The sequence below is a fragment of the Leopardus geoffroyi genome, chromosome D2, assembly GCF_018350155.1.
Source record: "Leopardus geoffroyi isolate Oge1 chromosome D2, O.geoffroyi_Oge1_pat1.0, whole genome shotgun sequence".
Lineage (NCBI taxonomy): Eukaryota > Metazoa > Chordata > Mammalia > Carnivora > Felidae > Leopardus > Leopardus geoffroyi.
In genome coordinates, this window is record NC_059334.1 from 12,430,987 (window position 1) to 12,456,376 (window position 25,390).

General features: G+C 45.8%; 1 protein-coding gene across 7 annotated transcripts in view; it reads right to left on the reverse strand.

Moving 5' to 3' along the window:
- Nucleotides 1-11,657: 11,657 nt before the first annotated feature.
- EDARADD (EDAR associated death domain) overlaps nt 11,658-25,390 on the reverse strand; it is a 96,489-nt gene continuing 82,756 nt past the window's right edge. For 5 of the 7 annotated variants that reach the window (XM_045437266.1, XM_045437264.1, XM_045437260.1 and 2 more), the window contains 2 exons: nt 24,966-24,983; nt 13,459-14,171 (listed from right to left, as the gene is read on the reverse strand). In XM_045437266.1, the coding sequence (XP_045293222.1) occupies nt 13,789-14,171; nt 24,966-24,983 (401 nt within the window). In that variant the 3' untranslated portion in view covers nt 13,459-13,788. Of the gene's footprint in view, nt 14,172-24,965; nt 24,984-25,390 lie in introns of all 7 variants that reach the window. The other 2 variants (XM_045437263.1, XM_045437261.1) reach the window with 2 other exon arrangements.

Consider the following 25,390-nt stretch of genomic DNA (forward strand, 5'->3'; position numbering starts at 1 on the left):
GTGGGTCTTAGAATTAGTTGGTTATCTGACAATGTGATCAAGGGTGCACTCTTACAAGCCTAACTAAAACATGGCGATATAGAGCTGCCATTCAGGTTTCCTGACTTGGTCAGAGCTAAGAAGAGCGTTCCTGCTTTCATTCAAACTTATAAAACCCTCCTTTTCCAACTAAAGTGTTTTTATTGTATACAGTTGGGGGTGTAACTTTTTAAAAACTAAGTAAGTTAAGCTGCTGTGAACATGTGTATTCAGGCTTCTGTGTGGATAAGGCCTTTGGGTAAGTACCAAGGAATGTGATTTCTGGATCACATGGTAAACGTATGTTTAGTTTTGTAAAGAAATTTCCATACTGTCTTCCAAAATGTTTGAATGGTTTTGTATTCCCTCCAGCAAGGAAGGAGAGCTCCTGTGGCTCCCCATCCTTGCCAGCATCTGGTGTTGTCAGTGTTCTGGATTTTGGTCATTCTAACAGGGGTGCAGCGCTATCCTGTTTTAATTTGCCATACCCTGATGACATATGATGTGGAGCATCTTTTTTTTTTTTTAAGTTTATTATTTGTTTTTGAGAAAGAGAAAGTGTGAGTGGAGGAGGGGCAGAGAGAGAGGAAAGAGAATTTCACTGTCAGTGCAGAGCCTGATGTGGGCTCGAACCCACGAACTGTGAGATCATAACCTGAGCCGAAGTCGACACTTAACCGACTGAGCCACCCGGGCACCCCATTTTTTTATCTGCTGATTTGTTTCTTTTCTTTTTATTGAGGTATAATTGACATATAATATTATATTAGTTTCCAGTATATGACATAATGATTCAATATATGTATATAGTGTGAAATGATCACCACGGTAAGTCTGGTCAACATTCACCACCACACATAGATACAAAAATTTTGTGTGTGTAGTGAGAACTTTTAAGATCAACTCTCCTAGCAACTTTCACATATGCAACGTTGCTAACTATCGCCACCATGTTGTACATCGTATCCCCGTGACTTTTGACCCGCTTCACCCATTTTGGCCTGTCCCCCACCTCCTGCCTCTGGCAACCACGTATCTGTTTCTCTGTATCTATGGGCTTGGTTTTTTTTGTTTGTTTTGTTTTCAGATTCCACATATAAGTGAGATTACACAGTATTTGTCTCTCTCTGACTTATTTCACTTAGCACAACGTCCTCAAGGCTCATCCATGTGGATCCAGCTTTGATGATCTTCCAGATGACTCTCTGCCCCCAAGCCCTCCATCATTTTTATTTTTATTTTTATTTTTTTATTTTATTTTTTCAACGTTTATTTATTTTTGGGACAGAGAGAGACAGAGCATGAACGGGGGGAGGGGCAGAGAGAGAGGGAGACACAGAATCGGAAACAGGCTCCAGGCTCTGAGCCATCAGCCCAGAGCCTGACGCAGGGCTCGAACTCACGGACCGCGAGATCGTGACCTGGCTGAAGTCGGACGCTCAACCGACTGCGCCACCCAGGCGCCCCCCTCCATCATTTTTAAAAAAATGCATTAAAATAATTTCTAAACATTTATTAGACACTTGATTTCCTAAAAGTATTCCAGTTTTGGTCAAGCATATTGACATGCTCTGATGGCTAATTTTTTTGTGTCCACTTGACTGGGCCAGGGGGTGCTCAGACATTTGTCAAACATTATCCTAAGTGTGTCTGTAATCGTGTTTTTGGATGACAGTAACATTTGAATTTGTAAACTGAGCAAGAAGATTGCCCTCCCCCATGTGGGTGAGCCTCACCCAGTCAGGTGAAGGCCTGAATAGAACAAAGAGTCTGAGCCTCCCCCGGGACTCCCAATGACCGATGGCCTTGGGCAGGGGCTCGTCTTCTCCTGCCTTTACATTTAAACTGAAATTTCGCTCTTCTTGGGTCTTGAGCCTGCCAGGTTTCAGACTGGAATGTAACGTGATCAGCTTTCCCGGGTCTCTTGCTTGTCAACTCACACTGCAGATCTTGGGATGTGTCAGCCTCCAGAACTGCATGAGCCAATTCCTTAGAATAAATCTTTTCATGGATGTATATACACACCCTATTGGTTCCGTTTTGAAAATCCCTGGGCACGGGGTCAGAAGGGCAGGGCCACGTCTACCTGGGTCCTCGGGGTCTGGCACGGTGTTTGCACAATAGCATTATTTGCCAAATGAATGAAACTTTCAGAAACTTCCAAGTGAATGCCCGCCTCCATTTGAAAGCTTTCTAATTAAATATTCAAATGTTAACTTGGAGCAAAAGATCATCTTCATAGTTTCCATGCTTGTTAAGAGCTAAGTTGTCTTTGCCAAGAACAGATAAAACGATGTCCATTGTATTATTTTTTTTTCCTGAGTGGTGTGTAAAAGGACTTTTTGTTTTCATGAATAGAAGTAAAAATAGATCCGTCAAGGACCTGAACAGAATGTTACTTCTGAGTTACCATATTGCTTCGAGACAAACATACATCATGTCCCTGGAAAGAGTGGAAATAGTTTCATTTGCTTACAGGGACAGGTATTTGATCTGGCTGGGGGAAGGGAGGGGGGAGTGCAGGGGCAGCAAATAAAGGAGGTTAAGCAGGGTAGTGATCTGACTCGGAGTGGTGAGGCATAAAGGGAAACCTTATCAGACAGTTGCTATTTCCTAAAAGTATTCCAGTTTCGATCAAACATATTGGCATACTGCGATGGCTAATTTTTTCTGTCCGCTTGACTGGGCCATGGGGTGCTCAGACATTTGTCAAACATTATCCCAAGCGTGTCTGTAATCGTGCAGGGGGGTGGTGGGAGACAAGTTATGAGGACAGCAATAAGCCAGACAACAGCAGATGAGGCCATGGGCTGGTCTGGGCGGTAGGGACCGAGGCAAGACTGATAGAACTGGTGGTCACCAGGATGTGGTCATGAAGGAGGGCAATGCCAAGCTTGACTTCCCGGTTTCTTACTGGGGTAAACGGCTCTCTTCTCTGAGATAGGTCGTGGAGGGGGAAGAACAGATATTGGGCATGAAATGATGTCTGCCATTTTTGATGTGTTATATTTGAGGCCCCTGGGACTTGTTCAACAGACAGTTGCATACACATATAGGAGGCAAAGGGGGGTGGTCAGGGCTAGGAAATAGGATCATGGGGTTACCAGCACAGAGGTTGTAATCAAAGCCAGAGAGACTGGGCATAACATGAGAAGGGGCAGGGAAGGAAAACTGCAACGCTGACGACCACCAACACTTAAGGAGACAGGTGAGGAAGAGGAAGCTACCAAGGAGAGGAGAAGGAAAAAATCAGAGTAGAAAAGAATCAAGAGAGAATGGCATCTCAGAAGCCAAGGGAGGGAGGAAAGAAAGAAAAATTTCCCCAGCTTCTCACTTCTACCTGCAGACACGAGGCCCCCAGCACCCTCTGCGTTCTCTCCAACCAGAAATGGTTCCCCAGGAGTCCTTGGGGGCATCACATCTGTGTTTCTCTCCCATGGGATTCTTAGGCTTCTCTGGATAAGTCATTTCTCCCCTGGGCATGGCGGGCCCTTCTCCAGCCACATGGCTGTAGCTCCACAGTGGCCGGGGGTCTAAAACTGCAACTCCCCACTCTGCTATTCCTGGTCTTGTTCTGCCATGGTCACCCTGAGCAGTCAGGCTGCCAAAGCTTCAGGGAAACCCGAGGCAGAGTGAGGGAGCATGGGCTCCTCCCCTTTGAGCCACAGTTATGTTGTTTGTTGGCGGGATCTCGAAATTTGGGGTATCCACTGGGGGAAGAGTCAAGAAACACCCACTGTAGTGTGCTGAAAACCCCTGCTTCCTTTCAGTGATATGTGTCGGTACCTTAGGAGTGTTTGGTTTTTTTTTTTAAAGTTTATTTATGTTGAGATAGAGAGCAAATGGGGGAGGCACAGAGGGAGAGGGAAAGAGAGAGAGAGAATCCCAAGTGGGCTCTGTGCTATGAGTGCAGAGCCCGAGGTGTGGCTCGAACTCACAGACCATGAGATCATGACCTGAGCTGAAATCAAGAGTCAGATGCTTAACCGACAGAGCCACCCAGGCGCCCCATACTTGGTTCCTTTTTTCAGAATGGGCTCTCTCCTGGGAGGCCCTTGCAAATATGACTTTGGGGAGAAGACCTGGCCAATTCCCCCAACATTTCCAGATCTGCCTAGCAGTAGCTGTGATGAGAATTCTTTCCCAGCAGCAACTTGGATCCCAAGCAACCATTCTCTGTTGGGTCTGTGGTGCCACTTTGCCAACAGATTTGAGCCTCCCAGTGGACCCTAGAGGCTAAGCATGAGCAAAATGAGCTCTTTTCTACATAAGGCTGTGGGTTGTTATGGATAAGTGGATACTGCAGTAGTTAGAAGGTCATTCTTCACCTCTGCAAGACACTTCAAAGAGTCAGACTTCAGCAAGTCCCAGAACCCAATGGGAAATTAAGAGTTCTAGACCAAGGGACGCGGGGTTGGTCTGACGGTTGAGCATCTGACTCTTGGTTTTGGCTCAGGTCATAATCTCTCAGTTTGTGAGATTGAGCCCCCCGTTGGGCTCTGAGCTGACAGCATGGGGCTTGCTTGAAATTCTCTCCTTCCTCTCTCTCTGCACCTGCCCCCCTCAAAATAAATACATAAACATTAAAAAAAAAAAAAAAAAGAGTTGTAGACCAAAAGAGCAGACAACTCTTTCAAGAGGCTAGGCTGTGAAGGAAAGTAGAAAGATGAGATGGGGGGTAGCTATACACAAACATGAAGTTGAACTCCAAGGCCTTTTTTTTTGTTTTGTTTTCAGGTGGGAGAAATTCGAATGGAAGACAAATATCATACTTTATTTTTTGTCTTTAATTTACACTCCCTTCTGTTTTTGGGGTCCAGTTGGTCCTCCTCCTCTATTTACTGAGGCTGCACCAAACATACGACGATTTTCTGTAACTTGTACAAATCCAACAGTGACAGCCCTGATCACTTCGGCTTTTCTGTGTTTTGTTCTCTTCTGTTCCGGGAGACAGAGGGGCTGAGGTGCCATCAGGGTAAGGTGGTTGGATGCATGGTGGCATTTGGAGCAGGGCCCCTGGCTGCACAGACCCTCTGAGGAGGAAGATCTTCAGCCCTGAGGCACGTCAAGAGGAGAGCAAAGGAGAATGGGGCTCCAGGGTGCTTCTTGTCACCTTGCTGTCACTATGAAGAAGGATGACACTTTACCTGGTTAGGGGTCACAGAGCCCAGTCTTTACTGGCTGTCCTGTTTCCTTGGTTTCTGTTTTTACTTTTGTTTTTTAACTTAAAAAAATTTTTTTAATGTTTATTCTTGAGAGAGAGAGAGAGAGAGAGAGAGAGAGAGCATAAGCATGAGCAGGAGAGGGGCAGAGAGAGATGGGGACACAGAATCCGAAGCAGGCTCCAGGCTCCGAGCTGTCAGCACAGAACCCGGCACGGGACTCAAACTCAAGAGCCACGAGATCATGAGCCAAAGTCGGACGCTTAACCGGCTGAGCCACCCAGCTCCCCCATTAACTTTATTTATTTAGTTTGAGAGAGGCAGAGACAGCATGAGTTGGGGAAGGGCAGAGAGAGAGGGAGTCCCAAGCAGGCTCTGTTCTGTCAGCTTGGAGCCCGATGCCAGGCTCAAACTCACGAGATTATGAGATAATGACCTGAGCCCAAACCAAGAGTCGGACGCTTAACCGACTGAGCCACCCAGGCACCCCTGTTTTTACTTTTATATTTCATTTTATCATTTAAAAAATAAATTTTTATTTGAGAACGTTACATTTGTTTCAGGCACGCAGCCAGCTTCTTCCTCGCCTTCCCGCCTCCCGCCTTCTCCCTGCCCCTTCCCCCCTCCAGCGACAGGCCCCTGTCTCTCAGCGGGCAGCTGGCCGTTCTGCCTCACGTTCTCCTGTGGGGACAGCACTGATTATTTTTTAAGCTCTTTTTCTCCCCCACTTGGGGTACAATTTACCCAACATGAAATTCACCATATCAACCATTTTAAAATACCCAATTCAGCGGCTTTTAGCGTATTCACAAAGCTGTACGCCTGTCACCGCTACTTAAATTCCACAACATTTTTGTTTTGACCTTGTAAGCCCACGAGAGGGATGGGATGGGGTGAACGTCATCAAAATGAACAAGAGTTCCAGTGTCCAGAGGCATTCACGATTCGGGAAGCAAATCTCCTCATTTTGTATTTTCTACTTATAATAATGTATTTCTATTTCCTCCTCACAGGCCATGCGATCATAAAGACAGGCTTCGCTTTACTTAGTGTCTTTCATTTATTTATCCACTAGCTTCATTTCACTCCTTCAGCATATTTAGAACCTCTCCTAGCCCGGTGAGTACTGATGACCCAGAGGTGAATGCACAAGCAAGGCTCCTGTCCTGGGGGGTCTGCTGCCTCACAGGACGACCCTGCAATCAAGGGGTTACGTTCGTGGTTTGTGCTGTGGAGGTAAATGAGGTAAATGACAGGAAGACAGCCAAGTCTGGGAGTCAGGTGCAGTTTCCCTGAGCTAATGGTGTTGCGGGCGAGGCCTGGTGTGGTGTACGATCAGCTGGGAAGGGTGGTGTGTCCAGGCGTGAGTGCAGCTGCGAGTGGACAGGGCAGAGCAAGCGGCAAGGGGTGAGGACTTGGGCAGGAGAAAGAACGACGGCCTCGGGGACCTAGAATCCAGCGCGGCTGAAGCATCAGGAGATGGGGAGAACAAAGCAAGATGGCACCCAGTGGGAGCAGGGCCAGTCACACAGGACTTCCTCTTGCAAATGAGAACCCATTGAAGAGGTGTTTGACGTGGTGATGACAGGCTCCATCTGCTATATGGAGACTGGCTGGGAGGCCCTTTCAGGGTGAGGAAGGGTGGATGTTTGGGTATGATAACAGTCAAGAAAGAGTCAGGGGAGGAGATTTAAGTGACATTTGGGGGGCGGAATTGGCGGGAGAGGAAAGGAAGGTCTTTATGATGACATTGGCTACAGGGTGGGTGGTGACACAGGGGAACTCTGGGGAGAAACAGGTCCCTTTTAGGACAGGCTGAGCTGAGGTCCCCAGAGCATCCAGGTGGAAATGTCAAGTCGATTAGTTCATGATGTCTGGCAGCTCAGAGGACAAGCCCCGGCCAGAGATAGGAAGTTAGGAGAGGGAGAACGTAACCACGAAATCATCCTTCACCTACAGACATCACAGTATCCGAAGCACTTGGTGGGTTGCTTACCTTTCTTCCTACCTCAGTGATTCTCAGTTTTGTTCTGCCATTGCTGACCACACGTGCCCCGCTCTCTCCAGGAATCTCTCTCATCATGTACAGAAATTCTCCCTTGTCTATAGGCTCCTCGAGGGTAGGAAGTTGTTGCTTATCTTTGCATCCCCAGTGACCAGGATACATTTTATTGATTTTATCCTATTCTATTTTTAATGTTTATTTTACTTTTGAGAGAGAGAGAGAGAGAGAGGGAGGCAAAGAGAGAGGGAGACAGAGGATCTGAAGCGGGCTCTGCTCTCACAGCAGAGAGTCCGATGCGGGGCTCAAACTCATGAACCTCAAGATCGTGACCTAAGCAGAAGTCAGCTACTTAACCAACCGAGCCACCCAGGGGCCCCTTTATTTTTTAAATGTTTTATTTATTTTTGAAAGAGAGAGTGATCACAGGAGGGGTAGAAAGAGGGAGACAGAAGATCCCAAGCAGGCTCCACGCTGTCAGTACAGAGCCCAACACGGGGCTCAAACTCACAAACCGTGAGATCACGACCTGAGCCAAGACCAAGAATCCAACGCTTGACTGATGGAGCCACCTAGGCACCCCAGGACACATTTTAGAAACTCACAAGTTTTCTGACTGATGACTGACCAACAGATCACATCAATCACTGATTGTGTTGGAATCTCCATAAAAGCACCAAGTAGGGATAGTGGTTGACATCGATCTCTAATTTTGTAGTACCATTATAGTCAAAATAATCTTTAGTTATTTATAAGACAAATACGAAATCATACAAGGGATCAAAATGAGGGCGGCCTAAAAAGCATGCCATTAAGGTATATAAATAGAGTATCACAAAAATTCAGTAGTTTAAAAGCATTGCCTTTATCAGCTGACGACGTGTCCTCCCAGAAGCCTCTGAAGGCATGCCTCAAAGGAATGGCCAGCTGTCACGGGACACAGAAGGGCACGGCTCAGCTTGGGGAGCCGTGAGAAGCTACCCTTTTTTACATTCCCAAAGGGGTTAATAACCATTTCATCTCGAGTTGCACCGTTGACTGCTTTGATCACTTCAGTTGAAGGGTGGCGTTCGTTTCTACAGGCATACTCAGCTAAGCACAGCCCCAGGAGGACAGACGACAGGCTGCCCTCTGCTGTGGGCGTCCAGGTGGTGAGTTCCCCAGCTGCGGCACCCACCCGTCCAAGGCTCCAGCCGGGGCCGCGCATGGTGTGGCACCACGGCTACAGGCTTCTCTATAAATGTTTTCTTTTTTTTTAAGTTTTTATTTATTTATTTTGAGAGAGTCTGAGACAGCGTGAGTGGGGAGGAGCAGAGAGAGGGAGGGAGAGTCGCAAGCAGGCTCCACCCCGCCAGCACAGGGCCCGACTCGGGGCTCGACCCCACGAATTGTGAGATCATGATCTGAGCCGAAATCAAGAGTCGGAAGATCAACCAACTGAGCCACCCAGGGACCCCAACACAGGCGTCTCTAGACCCCGAAGAAGCAAGACTTGCTCTCATCCATTTATACCCAAGTGTACAGGGCTCAGAAGTGGAGTGTGAATTCGCAAGCAGGAAATCATGCAACAAACTGGGTGAACGTTTCTCCTCACTTCTTGGGGCGGATGTAGTCATATACGTTTCGGTTACAATGTTTCGGAGGGAACGATTTTTAACACTAGTAGGCCCAGAGTGTCATTACGTTCGGAAGATGATTCAACAAACTGCATCTGCATGTGCAAGGGAGAAAGGAAGCAGACATTAGCTCACGGCTGGGAGGGAGAAGGCCATGGGCACAGCGAGGAAATCCGACTTGAGAAATGAGGGACTAGCTCTAAAATGAGCAACACAGAGCAGAGACACGGCCCCAAAGGAGAGGAAGATTGTATTGTATTTATTTTTTAATATATATTTTTAATGTTTATTTATTTTTGAGGGAGAGAAAGATAGAGCATGAGCAGGGGAGGGGCAGAGAGAGGGGGAGACACAGAATCCAAAGCAGGCGCCAGGCTCCGAGCTGTCAGCACAGAGCCCGACGCGGGGCCCGAACTCACAAACTGTGAGATCATGACCTGAGCCAAAATCTGATGCTTAACTGACTGAGCCACCCAGGCACTCTGAGAGGAAGATTTCAGAACAGGAAGGGCAGAAGCAGAAAATATTATGAGGAGGATGGTCTTGGGTCAAGACTCAATGAAACATTTATTGATTTAAGAAAGAAAGGAAAAGAAAATCTGCTAGACCTTAGTTATTAATATTGTATTTAAAAGGATCTATTTTTTATACTATAAATTATAAAGGACCCACAAATAGCTGACTGTAAATCTACATGGAGGAAAGGTCTTACTGACAATTCCCAGACCGTGGAACTGTTATTAGAACAGACTGGTCACATACGGGACCTGAATGACAGGGCTATGTGACGATGGACATCTTCGGGCCACTGGACCCTCATCTCAAATATGCTGGCCTCATTCTGCTTATGTCAATTCGTAAAGTAACTGCACTCTTCCTATCTTTTATCGGGGGCTACGTATAAGGGTTCTAACATAACACCAATAACGAATACAAGGTTGGTTCTAGGCTGTTCTGAGGACGGCAGCCAAACCAGAAAGGATGTGTGTGCAGATTCTATGCTCCAGCAGAGGGCAGTCCCACACAAAAATTACTCTCCAGGAAAAACTGACGTCTGTTACTGCAAATTTCCCATGTTACTGAGTAAATGTTATTCAGCGTCACCACAATGGGCGACTTGTCCATACGGGGTATCCTGAAATATCGGTGGGCAATCCTGGCAAACAATTGAAGCCCTAACCATTTTCAATCTTAAAAATTTTAAGGAAAGCGTGCCTATGTGAGCCTCCTTTTCCACGAGCCTTCCTCTGGGTCTATGTGTCTCGGGCGTGTGTGGTGTTTATCGTGACTTTGCCTCCCTCTCTCTCATGCAGTGATTTTCTACGCAAGCAAATAAAATTGGTTCGTAACATAAAGCCTCGCTCCATAACGCTATCGGAAGACCATCTCCTGGAACTTAGCTGAAGTGATTTCATCTTCCCAGTAGCAAAAGGACCTCGTTATAAGCAGTTTCGTTTCTAACGCCGTCAACTTAACCTAGATCCTTAGGAACAGCATAATGAGAAAAACTCTTAGGTGTAATGAACTTGCGTGTTAAGTTATTTGATCAATTAATCAGAAAGCGCTTTCCTTCTTTTCCACTCTCTCTTTTGTGGAGTCTCGGCATATTTATGCTATTTATTTGCTGAAAATTAACTTGAAAATTATTTTGGCTTATTAGGCAGTGGAGTTCTGGTTCTATTTCAGTTGAGAATTTCTCTTTGATATGTCTGTATGGAAGAGAGAGAAAAGCTGTCCTACCTTTAATCAAAGTCTAGGGGCCGAATGAACTTGACTTAAAAAAAAATCTTTTCGTTAAATTTCTCTCTGCTAATATCATACTTCTAATAATTAAAACTTTTCGTGAACTCAAATGCCACCTGACACAGATGTTGAGGATGGGCAAATCATGGGCAGATTCAAATTCAAACAGCACGTGTCCATCAACTCCCCTGCACGCAAAAATCCCGTCCACCCTAGCACTGCCCCCATGCAGTTACAAACAGGAATTTTAAGCCTTCTTAGCCAGTGGTGGAAATTACTAGCAATCAGGACTTTGGACATAATGATGCCAAAAGGAGAGATAAGGGGGTGACACCCTGTGCTCACACTGTTTTCCTGGAAGTCCTGACTTTGACCGTAAAGGAACACACTCAGCCCTGACCACACCTGAATCACCTAAATTCCGTCTTAACATTTTTTAAATAAATGTTTGTCAAATTAATGTTTTCCCTATTTTTAAGTGTTTATTTACAATCTCATTTTTGACAGAGAGTGAAAGAGAGATAGCGAGCACAAGCGGGAGAGGGGCAAAGAGAGGGAGACACAGAATCGGAAGCAGGCTCGCAGCTCTGCGCTGTCAGCCCAGAGCCTGACACGGGGCTCCAACTCACTAGCCATGACATCATGACCTGAGCCAAGGTTGGACACTTAACCAACTGAGCCACCCAGGTGCCCGTTAAGGTTTCTGATCCAGTTCACAGGTAAACTCAGCTGACATTTACAAACAACAGCCGTGTTCAAGATACAATGATGAGTTCAAAGTCTGTTTTGAGATTGAAATTTTGAGTTTGGCATAGGTGGATCTTGAGAAACTTAACAGAAGACCATGGGGGAGGGGGAGGGGGAGGGGGAAAAATTACAGAGAGGGAGGGAGGCAAACCATAAGAGACTCTTGGATACTGAGAACAAACTGAGGGTTGATGGGGGGTGGGGGAGAGGGGAAAGTGGGTGACGGGCATGGAGGAGGGCACTGTTGGGATGAGCACTGGGTGTTGTATGGAAACCAATTTGTCAATAAATTATATTAAAAAAAAAAGAAATTTTGAGTTTGAAATCGGAATCATGTCCAAAAGTAGTGCCAACAGGGACCATTCCCAAGCCAGCTTACGAAAAACTTTTAATTCAGAAATTTGTGAAATACAAAACTGACAGTTCTAAAGAACCTAATCACCACGTGTAACAAGTGTTTTCATGGGAAAAATTTTCACCATTCTCCAGATTTAACATCTGGGATATTAGCAGCTTAAATTTTTTTAAATGTTTGTTTATTTTTGAGAGAGTGAGAGAAAGAGAGAGAACCGGGGGGAGGGGCAAAGGGGGGGTGGACAGAGGATCCAAAGCAGGCTCCGTGCTGACAGCAGTGAGCCCGATGTGGGGCTCGAACTCATGAATCATGAGATCCTGACCTGAGCCAACAGATGCTCAACCGACTGAGCCACCCAGGCGGCCCAAACTTAAATTTTTTTGTGAAATTTGCAGCTGTGACCCTACTGAATGGAAATTTAGAAGGCCACGTCCCCCAGCTACTGCTCCAAGCCACCGAGGGTGGTATGTGATGTGCCATGGGTTTCAATAGAGCAGAGTATCCACTGAGCTGGGAACTGGGGGGGGGAGGGGGGGGGTGACGGGGAAGACCAGGGGAGATGGCGCAGCAGGGAAGGGAGGGCGCCTTGGTGGGGGTGTTGTTATTCCAATCCTCTCCTCCACCAGGTTGCCCTTTCTTCTGGTGCTGTACCTCTCTCTTGTGTCACTGGGGGTGGAGGGAGTCTCTGGGAATAAGGGAACCTTCTCATCCTCCCGCTGTGGGAACGATGGCTGGCGTTGGGGGTGGAGGACCACCTGCTCTTTTCTGTCTCCATTTGGAGACAGTGGAGACCTAGAGGGGGGAGGGGGAAGGGGGGAGATGGCAGGAGGGAAAGGGCTTTTTCCTCCCATCTTTCCAGCAGCAAACCCTTCTATCAACCACACTTTACCTCCCCCTAAAACCATCTAAGAACATCAGATATTCTTTGGAACCAATTTTTCATTCGGTTTGAAATCTTTTAAAAGTTGGATTTTAATGCCGATCTCCTGCCCCAGCGTCAGCATGAAAGATTCCCCATTCTTGGCTAAACCTCTGTGTAGTGTTTGTTCGTGACCCTGTATCCAGCTGGGACAGTAGGTACTAGAAGTGGTTACATTCCAAAGTTGGGCCTGGTGAGTTTTATTTGTTTCTTAACGAAGCTTGATCTCATGGGTGAAAACACTCAGCCTTACACAAAAGATGGAAAAGTACATATTAAGTTAATTTTTAAAAAGTCTTGGGTAACAAAGGGCATTCTGTGTACTCTCTTTGTGAAACACTTTCCTAAGGTCCTTATTCTCCGTCCTGATTCCTGACTCTTTCCTCCCCAAACCACTATTTTTTATTTCTTGCAAAAATACTTGAGCAGATGACATTTTTGACAGTGCACGGATGACAAAAGTATTTGAATAAAAAAGATGGCACACGTGGTCTGAAGGCATGGCCCCATAATACCAATATCCTGCTACTTCACCTAAGTACAGTAAAACCTTGGATTGTGAGTAACTCGCTCTGCTAGTGTCCTGCGAGACGAGCAAATGCTTCTAATAAATTTTAACTTGAGAAACGAGCGATGTCTTGCCATACGAGTCGTACGTGACACTGAATGTCACATGGTCACAACTGAGCCAATGGTTCTTGAAATTCGCTTTGACAGACAAGTGCTTTGGATTACAAGCATGTTTCCGGCACGAATTATACTCGCAAACCAAGGTTTTAATGTCCCTTACGCTTTCCTCTAAGCTGTGGGCGTCCCGTCCAGCATGAAGGATCCTATGGATGATGATCAACTGGGGCCATCAACGATCTTAGTTCTTATTTCAATCTTCCACAGTATTTAAGGGAGAGGATAATTTTATTTTCATCATGGCATGAGTCCATTCTGATTGTAGTCTTTGGCCCTGGTCCCGATGTGAGTCTACAAAGTATTTTTCCCAATTCCAGATTCAAATGTTAAATTAAAACAGATGTGCAAAACTAAACAAACAAAAATCCACCACCAAAACACAACCTACCCCTCCAAAAAAAAAACCACCAGCTTTGGGGAAAACCAATGTCCACTGTCATGTGTCCTCATCCTAAACCCTTAAGAAAGAACAGATCCACATTCCTCCTTAACCTGTGGCTGTTTCGATGTCCAAAGAGGCCAGCGGGAAGCAGAGAGGTCTAGAAGTTCCTGGGGTGGTCTCCACGCCCCCTCTTGGGCCACTCCTCATCCACCCACCTGTGCAGGACCTTCTCCACGTCGGCCCTGTGGTAGAGCCTGCAGAGCTCCATCAGCTGGCCCACCGGCCTCTGACTGTTCCGGAGCAAGAACTCCAAGGTGGGGCTCTGAGGCCTCTGCTCCAGGAAACACAGTTCGTCATAGGGCATGCCCCACTTGCTTGCAAAATTCCTCCAGTTTTTTACTGTCGGGTGATACGGATCCAGCTTTATCCTGATGACGTCTAGTAAGTCCTGATCATTGAGTAAGTCACTTATGGTGGGGGCCCGGAGCGAGCAGGCGGGACAGGTGCAGTCCTCCTTGCAGGACTCGCCTCTGCTTATATCTGCAGAAACAAACAACACAGTCCCCACGTCAGGAAGGCAGCGAGCGCACGCGTCCATCTCCTCGGTCCTTTATTCTCCTGCTCGAGTGCCAACAGCACTGGTGTAGATACCACACACTGTATCCTACAGAGGAATGTTTCAGAATACTCATTTCTGTAGACCCCCACAACAAATGTGTTTAAAAAAAATTTTTTTTTTAATGTTTATTTCTGAGAGAGAGAGAGAGACAGAGTATAAGCAGGGGAGGGGCAGAGAGAGGGAGGGAGACACAAAATCTAAAGCAGGATCCAGGCTCTGAGCTGTCAGTGCAGAGCCCGACACAGGGCTCAAACCCACAAACCCCGAGATCATTACCTGAGCCGAAGTCAGACGCTTAACTGACTGAGCCACCCAGGCACCCCAACAAATGTGGTGTTCTTGACAACCAAGGGTGGGTTGCTTTGCCGGATGCACTAGTAAGATTTTATACAGTCAATTTCCCTTTCTTTTGGAGACTCCCTGTGTCTTACATTGTGCATCTGTGACAGTGTGGACCAAAATCTGGGATCCGAGGAGCAAGGCTCTCTCTGTAGGCAGGTCACCAGCGGGAGTCAGACTCTGTCCCGTGAGTAAACCAGCCCATACTTGCCTGTACCTCAACCCTTACCCTTTCCAAGCTACAAGTCAGCCCTGACAGCTCTTTAATGCCGAACACACAGCACATTAGGGTATAAAGGATTGTGCAATGTTTTAAAAGGCCTTTAAACACACACACACACACACACACACACACACACACACACACACACCACACTGAAAACTGGAATATCCACCCCATATGCATATTTGAAACGGAGTGATAATTGATAATGCCAGAAAACGTACTTTTCAGATTTACGGCCACCTTATCATCGCTTTGCCTTTATCTGTGTTTTCTTCACCCACGGGGCTGCCTTTGAAGCGGAGCCAACAGCCTGAGGTGTGTACAGGGGGCTGGATGAACAGGAGGCTTTTGAGCTGAGCCTCACCAAGAAGGGCACAGCCCCAGCCCAGAGGAAGGGCAACATTCTTCCATCAGTCATCTTTAGCTCACTTTAATACTAGGAAGCATGTTAGGAGGGGGAGGAAGGGGTAGAGAAGTCCTTTACAATAAAGTTGCAAGTGGGTTTGCACAACATGGTAACCTAAGTGACTTAAATTCTATATCAGCACTAGGTCTCCTGGCTCCTTCTGCCTAGGGATTTTCGCTTTTTTTTTTTTTAATGCTTATTTTTTTTTGAGAGAAGAGAGAGAGCGAGCGAGCAGGGGAGGGGCAGAGAGAGAGAGAGGGAGACACAGAATCTGAAGCAGGCTCCCGGCACAGAGCCCAATGTGGAGCTTGAACTCACAGACCCTGAGATCATGACCTGAGCTGAAGTTGACACTTAACCAACTAAGCTCCTCAGGCGCCCCACGGATTTTAATAGCTACGCTATGCTACAGATCTCTAGCTTGGAAAATTCTGGGAGGTTATGATGACCTTTACTACACTGAGCCCTGGACTTCCTGATTTAGGAAAGTAAGGAATTTGGAAAAAAGGGCGTCACTTTGGTGATCGTTGGGAACGATCTGTTGGCAAATACAAATGACAACAAGGACCATGAAGATTACGCTCATGCTCTTTGACCTGTTAACATAACTTCTGGGAATAAGAGATACTCTAGACTATGTATGACAATTTTTAATTACAGTCTTATCCTTATTATCCACTGTTTAAACAAATGTTAAAGAGAAGGGGCTCGTGAAACAAATTGTTGTACAACTTGGCAGAATATTAGTTAAGTAACTATGAACACTGTGTAGCAACCCAGAGAATGCTTGTGCTATAATGTTAAGTGAAAAATGCAAGATGTAAGATGTGTGTGTACTCTATGTTAGAACTATGTGAAAACTCTATGTTACTATTACTCTGGAAGGAAATGTACAAAAATAGTAACAGTCATTATCTTAATTCGGTAGGATTACACTTCTGTTTTCCAAACTTTCTCCAGCGGTGTTTTGTTTCTGTGATAACCAGCACAGCGTATCACATGAACATGCAGGTCCCCACTTGACTTTGAAGGTCACCTGGACCCCTCCTGCTGTTTCTAATGCCCCCCTTCACCCCGGCCCCCCCTTAGATATGGCTGCCCCCCTTCACCCTAGCCCCTCCTTAGATACGGCTGCTTCTGGAACTGATCCCAATGCTCCTTTGTCCCTTTGGACACTGTATATGGCACGGCAGGCTGCATCCTCCCGGAAGGTTCCTTCTGACAGCGCAGGCCCAACACCCCCATGTCCCCGCTGCATCCTTTCCCCTGGCGTCTGACATGCTGAGATCTCTGCCTGTCTCACTGCTGAGTCCTAGAGAGTGACAAGAAGGTGCTCTGGTACTGTTCTTAGCACTAAGCTCTCCTCGTCCACACTCCCTCCCTTCGGTCCCCTCCCCCACTCCCAACACCCCCCACCAGGCGCTCCCGCTATAATGGAAGGCCCCTCCTTTTTGCATCTGCCGGACCCAGCACAGCCCTTAGCGTACAGCAAACGCTTAAGCACTGTTTGCTGAGTGAGTGAATGCATGAGTGCATAACTGCTCTTTTGCACCCAGAACTGACCACTGGAAAGCCCCTCTTGGTGTCTAGATGAATCTCCAACTCAGGGCAGATGATACAGTAACGTCCCCCCAACCCCATGCACCAAAAGGACTCTGCCTCCCCTATTTACACTGGCAGTTTCCTGGTGCCCTTGCAGACTTTTTCATTGTATCCAACCAGTTACCACGTCCCAGCCTCTACTGGAAACTCTCCATGCTACAATTCCTGTCTTATTTCCTTTTTAAAAAATTTTTGTTTAATGTTTATTTTTGAGAGAGAGAGAGAGAGAAAGAGAGAGCGCGCAAGCAGGGGAGGGGCAAGAGAGAGGGAGACAGAATCTGAAGCAGGCTCCAGGCTCCGAGCTGTCAAAACAGAGTCCGACGTGGGGCTCAAACTCACGAATTGTGAGATCATGACCTGAGCCGAAGTGGGACGCTTAACCAACTAAGCCACCCAGGTGCCCCTTATTTCCCGTGACTTCCTTAAATATAACCTGTGCTCTAGACAAGCTGGACTGCTCTGTTCCCTGAACTTCATCCGTCCTATAAAACCTACCTCAGATTAATTAAAAGAAAGGCTAATATCAATTCGGTGTAGAAAATTTGGAAATTGTATACCATTATAGATTTTGTATAAACTACTCACCATTTAGGGTTTTCACAAATTCTCATGACAATGAGGAACAATTTGATGCAGACCTTTGCATATATACTTTTGGCCACATCTTTATTCACCTTCCCAGTAATGGGATTATTAGGCTCAAAAGTATGAGCATTCCACAGCTGACAATGCATGAGCCCAAAACTGCTTTCCAGAAATAACGGTGGTTACCAATTTATATACTCCAATCAGGGAACAGCGATGGGGTTCATCTCACTTGACCTTTGTCAGCACTAAAAAAAAAAGTTTGTCAATTTCTTTTTTTTTTTAATGTTTATTTTTCAGAGAGAGACACAGAGTACAGGTGGGGGAGGGGCAGAGAGAGAGGGAGACATAGAATCTGAAACAGACTCCAGGCTCTGAGGTGTCAGCACAGAGCCCGATGTGGGGCTCGAACCCACGAACCGTGAGATCATGACCTGAGCTGAAGTCGGATGGGTAACCATGTTTGTCAATTTCACAGGTGGAAAAATCATAGCTCATATTTTGCTACCTTCATGTCTTTCGTGGTGTTTTCTCTCTGATCAATTTTCTCTCTTCTCTCCCTCTGTTTAACTTCTCTCTCTCTGCTCAACCTCAGCCACCTTACAGACCCCACGTGATTCACCCATTGCATGAAATCTCCCCAGCCCACGCCCAGAACACTGCCTCACAGAATCCCATCACTTTGTCTGTATCTCCTGACTCAGCCTTGCAGTGAGATGTTCTGTATGCTTTTCTGGCTCCTCATTCATTACACCTTAAACGGCCCAAGACCAGATCCAGATCTTTCTGCAACGTGTTCCACATCTTAGAGTTTAAAAATGTTGCATTCCATTTCCATGTATGGAACTATTCTTCAGCCACATTAATAATGACGTATTAAGAAGTAAAGCTTTAGCACGATGGGACAGAAGTTTATTTAAAAAATGAACTTGGTAATGGTAAAGCTGATTTCTCACTAAAAGAGGTATAAGGGAAATTTTGCAATTTTCTTTGCTCTTGTTTAAAGATAGGGTCATGGGGCGCCTGGGTGGCTCAGTTGGTTGGGTGTCTGACTTTGGCTCAGGTCATGATCTCATGGTGAGTTTGATCCCTGCGTGGGGCTCTGTGCTCAGAGCCTGGAGCCTGCTTCGGATTCTGTTTCCCTCTCTCTCTCTCTGCCCCTCCCCCAATCACGCGCGTTCTCTCTCTCTCTCTCTCTCCCTCTCAAAATAAATATACATTAAAAAAAAAAACAAAATAAAACTTAAAAAAAAAATAAAGGTACAGTCAAATGCACAATATTCTGTCAAATGGCAAGGAAAGCAGGTTACTAAAGAGTATGCCTAGGGGCACCTGGGTGGCTCAGTCAGTTAAGCATCTGACTTCAGCTCAGGTCATGATCTCAGGGTCCGTGAATTCGAGCCCCGCATTGGGCTCCATGTTGACAGCTTGGAGCCTGGAGCCTGCTTTGGATTCTCTGTCTCCCTCTCTCTCTCTGCCCCTCTACCGCTCGTGCTTTGCCTGTCTCTCTCTCTCAAAAATAAATAAACATTAAAAAAAAAAAAAGAGTATGCCTAATTCCATTTTTGTAAAAAACAAATGGTATAGTCGTTCATATCCACGTAAAGCATATATTATATACATATTCGGGCACAGAAAAAGTCTGGAAGTATGTATAACACACACGTTAACAATGGATATTTCCTAATTTTTTATATGATTGTGTTTCTTTGGATACTTTAAAAAATATAGTTGTTAAATGTTTATTTATTTTGAGACAGAGTGAGAGCAAGCAGGGGAGGAGCACAGAGAGAGAGAGAGAGAGAGAAAGAAATCCGAAGCAGGCCTCAGGCTCAGCATGGAGCCTGATGTGGGGCTCGATCTCACGAACCTTGAGATGACCAGAGCTGAAATCAAGAGTCGGATGCTCAACGACTGAGTCACCCAGGTGCTCCAACTTTAAAAATATTTTTAAATCTCACAGAAAAATAAAGGAGGATCTGTATCTCAAAGTCCAGAATTAAATGTATCGATGTTTGAAGGTGCTCCCCAGCATCTCCTGTGTCAGATTCAGGGTTGGCAAGTTTTCTCCATTAGGAGGAGGAGAATGATAATCACTTCTCAGCCTTCTGGCTAAGGTCAAGTGAAGAAGAATAAAAATAATATAATAATAAATAATATAAAAGAGAAGAAAGACATCAGTAAGGTTCCTGGGAAGCTCCTTGAAGCCTTCTAGTGTAAGAGAAGCTTTTATTCTTTGAACAATTACGCTGACCATTTATCAGTCTGTTTTACAACACATGATGTGCCAAAACCCTACCGATGTTTTCCTTTTGTATCTCTCATGACCCAAATCGCAAACCACTCCGTGAACTGAAATCTACCCCAACTGGCAACGGTAGTGAATGTGAAGCTGCCGTTTGGAATCATAAACTATAATTAGCTCTCTGGCAGACCGAAGTGGAGGAACATGTTTTGTTTTGTATCGAACACATTTTGTCCTGCCCTGCTTTAAACACCTATCAAGTAATAGTGCACATAAAACGCTAGACTGGGTGATGCCTTGGGGGAGAAACAATGGTGGGGGGAGAGAGTCATAGCACCGAAGAAGCTTTCATCAGAAATGGGGAAAAATGGGAATACTGTTTGATGCCTCTCAAAAAACAAGCACAGGGTTGCCGTGTAGGTGAAGTTCAGAAATTGTCTGCCAGGTGAATGAATGAATGAGAACTATATTTTCTCCCCAGGAGACAAGGCAGATTTGTTCTTATTATCTGATGCATCTTATGGCCTGAAGAACTAATAATAAAGGAAAAGGAATGTTGCTTGTGTTTCTTGAGCAAGAAACAGATATCGGTGGAAAACAGTACAGAATTGGTCTTAAGATACAAGGGGATTCTAGATTTGGGGGCAGAGAGGAGAGGGCTATTTCAAAAAAGAAGTTACTTATGTATAAAAATTCACTCAGATTCTCTACTAATGAGGGTCCTCACTTGCCACATTTGGACACCTGACTTGTGTATTTTCTGCTGATGCAAAGCAAGAATGGAACGCACCATTAATTTATGATGACTTCTTATTTTAGAGACCAAAACCCTGGAAAGACTTGCTCTCTGTGAGTCTACTCTGAGTACTGGCTTAAACTCGGGGAGACTTTGTCAGCGGAAGAAACGCCAGATTTCTCAATGTCTTTTCTTCTTTCTTTTTTTTTTCTTAAAGTTTATTTATTTTGAGAGAGAACAAGCAGGGGAGGGGCAGAGAGAGAGGGAGAGACAGAATCCCAAGCAGGCTCCACGCCATCAGTCAGGAGCCCGACACAGGGCTCGAACTCATGAACCATGAGATTATGACCTGAGCCGAGATCAAGAATTGGACACTGTGACCAGCTGAGCCACTCAGGCTCCCCGCAGTGTCTTTTCATTGGGACAATGGTCATTCATGGAATGGCTAACATACGACCAGCCCTGCACGGAGCAGCATCTTCAAATCTCAGCCCTCCAACCTCCTCGAGCTTGACCTCTCCACGCGTTTAACATCTACGGACTTCAGGTTCCTCGTCTATAAAATTAAAATGATCATTTCTGTATCTCATGAGTGAGATAAATGATGTAACGGCATTTCTGTCAAGTGTTATGTAAATGTTATTGAAAGGTGTTAGATTTAACGTTTTTTTAAGTGTGGCCTCTGCTGCTATCTCCCAGCTCACTCCCTTCTCTATGGCTTCTCCCTGCCCGCACTTGTCCCTAGAACATGAAGCTCAGCCCTGCCCCAGGACCTTTGCACCAGCTAGCTCTTCTCCCCGGAGTCCTCCTTCCTCAGATCTTCACACGGCTGGCTCCTCTGCATTGTTCAGGTCTCTGTGCATCTTCTTAGCTAAAGCAGCACCCTCCCCTGCCAGGCAAAATTCTGTTCCCCTCGTTATTTTCCTCACGGTACACCTACCACCATATGTAATGACTTAACTACTTGTGTTTATTGCCTGTCACTCCCAGCTAGTATTAAACTCCAAGAGGAAAGAGACTTTGGTGTCTGATGTCACCACTTCGCTCCAGGCACACAGGAGGCATTCAGTAATATTTGTTGAGTAAATCAAATGAGTGAAGAGTGTGTCTTAGAGAAAGAAATTAGAAAGCTCTGGGCAGCCTAAGAAGAGCTATCTAGAAAATTTCAGATGAACTGAAGCTTTTTTTTTTGTTGTTTAGTGCTGAGCGTATACAAGGCAGAAGAAAGACGCCTGGTTGCTATGGAGAAAGAGTACACACTGTGTACGACCAATCAACAAGAGCTTTAGGGACACCCCAGCTGACAGTCAATGCCCATTCGCACGGTGCAGGTGTGCAACTTGGACTGGTAATGAGCTTGCTAAGGCCACAGCCTCACTCTCTGACCAGGGACAGTGGGATCTACTTCCCAAGGTTATTGAGGGGATTAAATGAGATCATCCACTGAAGCCTCATTCTGTGCACAGGTGAGCAACAAAGGATTAGTAGCTGGGGGTGAGGAAGCATAACCAAGAGCCTTTTTAAAAGCACTCGTTCTGGACCTTTGGCCGCAAGAAGGAACTCCTCCTGACCACCCCCCCCCCCCCCAACCCCCGCCCTCCCAGCCAAGGAGATTTACAAAATCCTGACTCTGACCAGGGATCGTCTACCGAGATCCTTAGTTAATTGGTGTGGGGTGCAGGCAGACATGGGATATATAAAAGCTCCCCTGGGAATTCTAATATGCAGCCAGGGTTGAAAACCATTGCCTTAAAGACATCTGCAGGGTAAGTTCTTGGCCAGAAGGGCCTGCCAAATGACATTTTCGAATCAGAGCTGCTACTTTTCTTCTCGAGATAGCATGTCGGTTTGGTCGTTAAGTCTTTGAACAGATAACACTTCTCCACCCTCAAGAGTAGATGAATGGGTTTTCCTGTGGGGTGTTTTCAGTCTTCTCTCCCTGTGCTCTATCGTCTCTCTTGCACACATTTTCATACACTTTAAGGAAGAGTTCAGGATTCAAGAATGTTCAGTGACGGGGTAGGTCTATGTCACTTAAAACAATGGTAAGAAACAGGTCATGTCCGACGGTGCAGGGTCTAACTCCAGCTTGGGGCTGGCAAGGTTTAAAATAATGGCCAATTAACAGTTAATTGTGAATTGGAACAGGACTCCAGGATCCACAAAGGTCATGATTAGTTGGGTCTAGAAAATGGCGCCAGCCAGGATTTTGGCAGTGGATCACAGACTGACTTAACGTGTCTCCCTGCAGGGGTGAGTGCCGTTTTATCTTGTACACTCTGGCTGTTCGAGAACTATTACCACACGGGTGTTTCCCTCCAGTGTGCTCAGGACCACTGCTCGCTCTTAGATCATTTATAGTAACGTTCCCCGGGGTGACTAGGTCTTGAGTTAGTTCAGACAATTAAACGGGAAGCATTTTTTATACTGGCAACTTTGCAAATAGCAAAATATTGTGATCCTGAAATAAAATAACTCTATCCCAGGGGTCTATAAACTATTCGATTTGGAGCCTGAAAATACCAACTAGGGTCAAAGCAGAGTCGAGTACTTCTGCAGTTGTGTGTGTTAAGGGTATAAATTCATGCTTTTTTCCTATGTGTGGTTTCCAATGTGGGTGGAAAGAAATATATTTAAAATGTCAGTTTATGGCTTTGATAAATCATTGGGATGCACACACACACACACACACACACACCACATTATTCATCAGAGGTGGTTTATATGCTCTGAGCTGGAAAATGATGAACTATTTTTATCTCCCAAGAAACTACCCCAAGGGCTTTTGGTGGGTGTTTGATCTCTTAACCGAAGGGAAAAACAATGTAATTTCATTCTCTCTCTAAAACACCCCTTTAAGGAGACATCATGTCGGCGGCAGCACTGAGGAGTCTAACTGACAAATTGGAAGGATCTAGGCTGGTAAATCATGCCGTGCCTCAATTGTGTTATCACACAAACTCAGAAGGTAGAGGGCACTTTCAAAAGGAAACGAACCTACGTTAAGAAAGGACCTGGGTAAACATTCAGCACGGAATTCCATGTGAATCTGGACTCAGAAGTTATGTCGTGCCAACACATTAACAAAGTGCCATTTAATGGGCCTAACTAGAAAAATAAAAAAAAAATAAAAGTCCTATTTTACATTCGTCTCTCTGGGGACATTCGGTTCCGATCAGGCAAGTGCTGAATTATGCAAGGTGGTCAGAAAGTCATCCTCGGGAAACTGGCCAGGCGTCGAGAACAGGTACAAAAAGCGCCGTGGTCCATGTGACCATGTGACAGCTACCGCTTTCTCAGAAAGGGAGGGCGAGGAGAGGTTCTGTGTGTTTTCAACCGGAGGGATACTCTCTCGATAACTGACTCGTGTTCCTTTCATGCCCCAATGTTTTCATTTCGAAAGTCTGTATGAGAACATCGAACACCTTTAAGGTTTCCTTCAGCAGGGTACACAGGCCGTCGCTTGTGTTGCCGTTTCAACCCAGGCATCGCAAGGAGTATCCTCGGTCTTGGGCTCTGCCTCCTGTGGCTGTTTGCTTCCGTGTTCAACGGTTCCACAGAGGGGGCTTTGCTTTTCTAGGGGTGGCTGATTCTGCTTTGTGTTCTTTTGCTTTCCTTGATTACAAACTGTCAGCTGTCCTTTCCCACGTCTGTCTAACCCCTCCTTCTAGGACAGGGTCTTTGGCGGAGACGGAGTTTGGTGGAGGGGGGTGGATGCTGGCTTTGTTCCAGATTGAGACTCTACCTGAGATACCGCTGACCCCGCGGTAGGACACTCAGCACTCAGTGTGTGCACTACCCAGGCAAGGCATCTGACCAGTAGAGGGGCAGCCCCATGTGGTGGCTGGAAATGAGCTCCCAGCAGGCCGGGGGCTTGAATCCCACTTACGACTTGTGAGTCCAAGCACGAGCCACGTGACCCAGCATCGCTTCTGTAACATCCACCCGGTAAGGAAAGTAAACTCAGAGCTGTCATGTGCACTTTTTTCTAAGCACATTTTCCTAATAAGCACATTTTTAAAGTGCTTCGAACTGGGGCTGGTGCACAGTAAGTGGGGAATTGGTGCATGTGACTAAAACAATAAGATAAATCTTACTTAGCTTGCTACTCTCCTTCAATGACTGAAATACAGCAAAACCTTGGTTTGAGAGCATAGTTCATTCCAGAAACATGCTGATAGTCTGAAGCACTTGTATATCAAAGAAATTTCCCCATAAGAAATAATGGAAACTCTCAGGCACCTGGGTGGCTCAGTCGGTTGAGCATCCAACTTCAGCTCAGGTCATGATCTTGTGGTTCATGATTTTGAGCTCTGTGCTGGCAGCTCAGAGCCTGGAGCTTGCTTTGGATTCTGTGTCTCCCTCTTTCTCTGCCTCTTCCCCACTCATGCTCTGTCTGTCTCTCTCAAAAATAAAAACATCAAAAAATGTTTTCAAAAAAGAATGGAAACTCAGATGATTCGTTCCATAATCCAAAAATATTCATACAAAAATGATTACGATACTGTAATATAATGCAAAATAATAAAGAAAATACAAACCAGAAAGACAAATAAACAAATTAACCTGCACTTACCTTTGAAAGCCTTCATGTCTGGTGTGTGGGAGGCAAGAGAGAGGAGGGTTAAAGTGTAAGACCACTTTCACTATCACTAACAGAATCACTGCTACAGAACAGTATTAATAGACTCTTGCCATAGACTGTATTTCATGTAACTGGCAATAAGGCAGCAGAGGAAAGGGTCTCTATCTGCAGGCAGCCTGACCTAGAAGGAAGCAAAGCATTCCTAAGCTCAATCTTGTCTGGAAAAACAAAGGACTGTCCATAGGTGCTTTGAAGTGACCAAAAACACAGTAGTGCCCATTGTGGGCACCTTCCAACATTCTGAAAGATCACTGATTTCTGCCAAACACCGTGGCCTGAGACCGAGCATCCAAGCATGGGAGATGACCATCCACAATCCCACAGACAGAGAGAAAGAGAGAGAGAGAAGAACCATT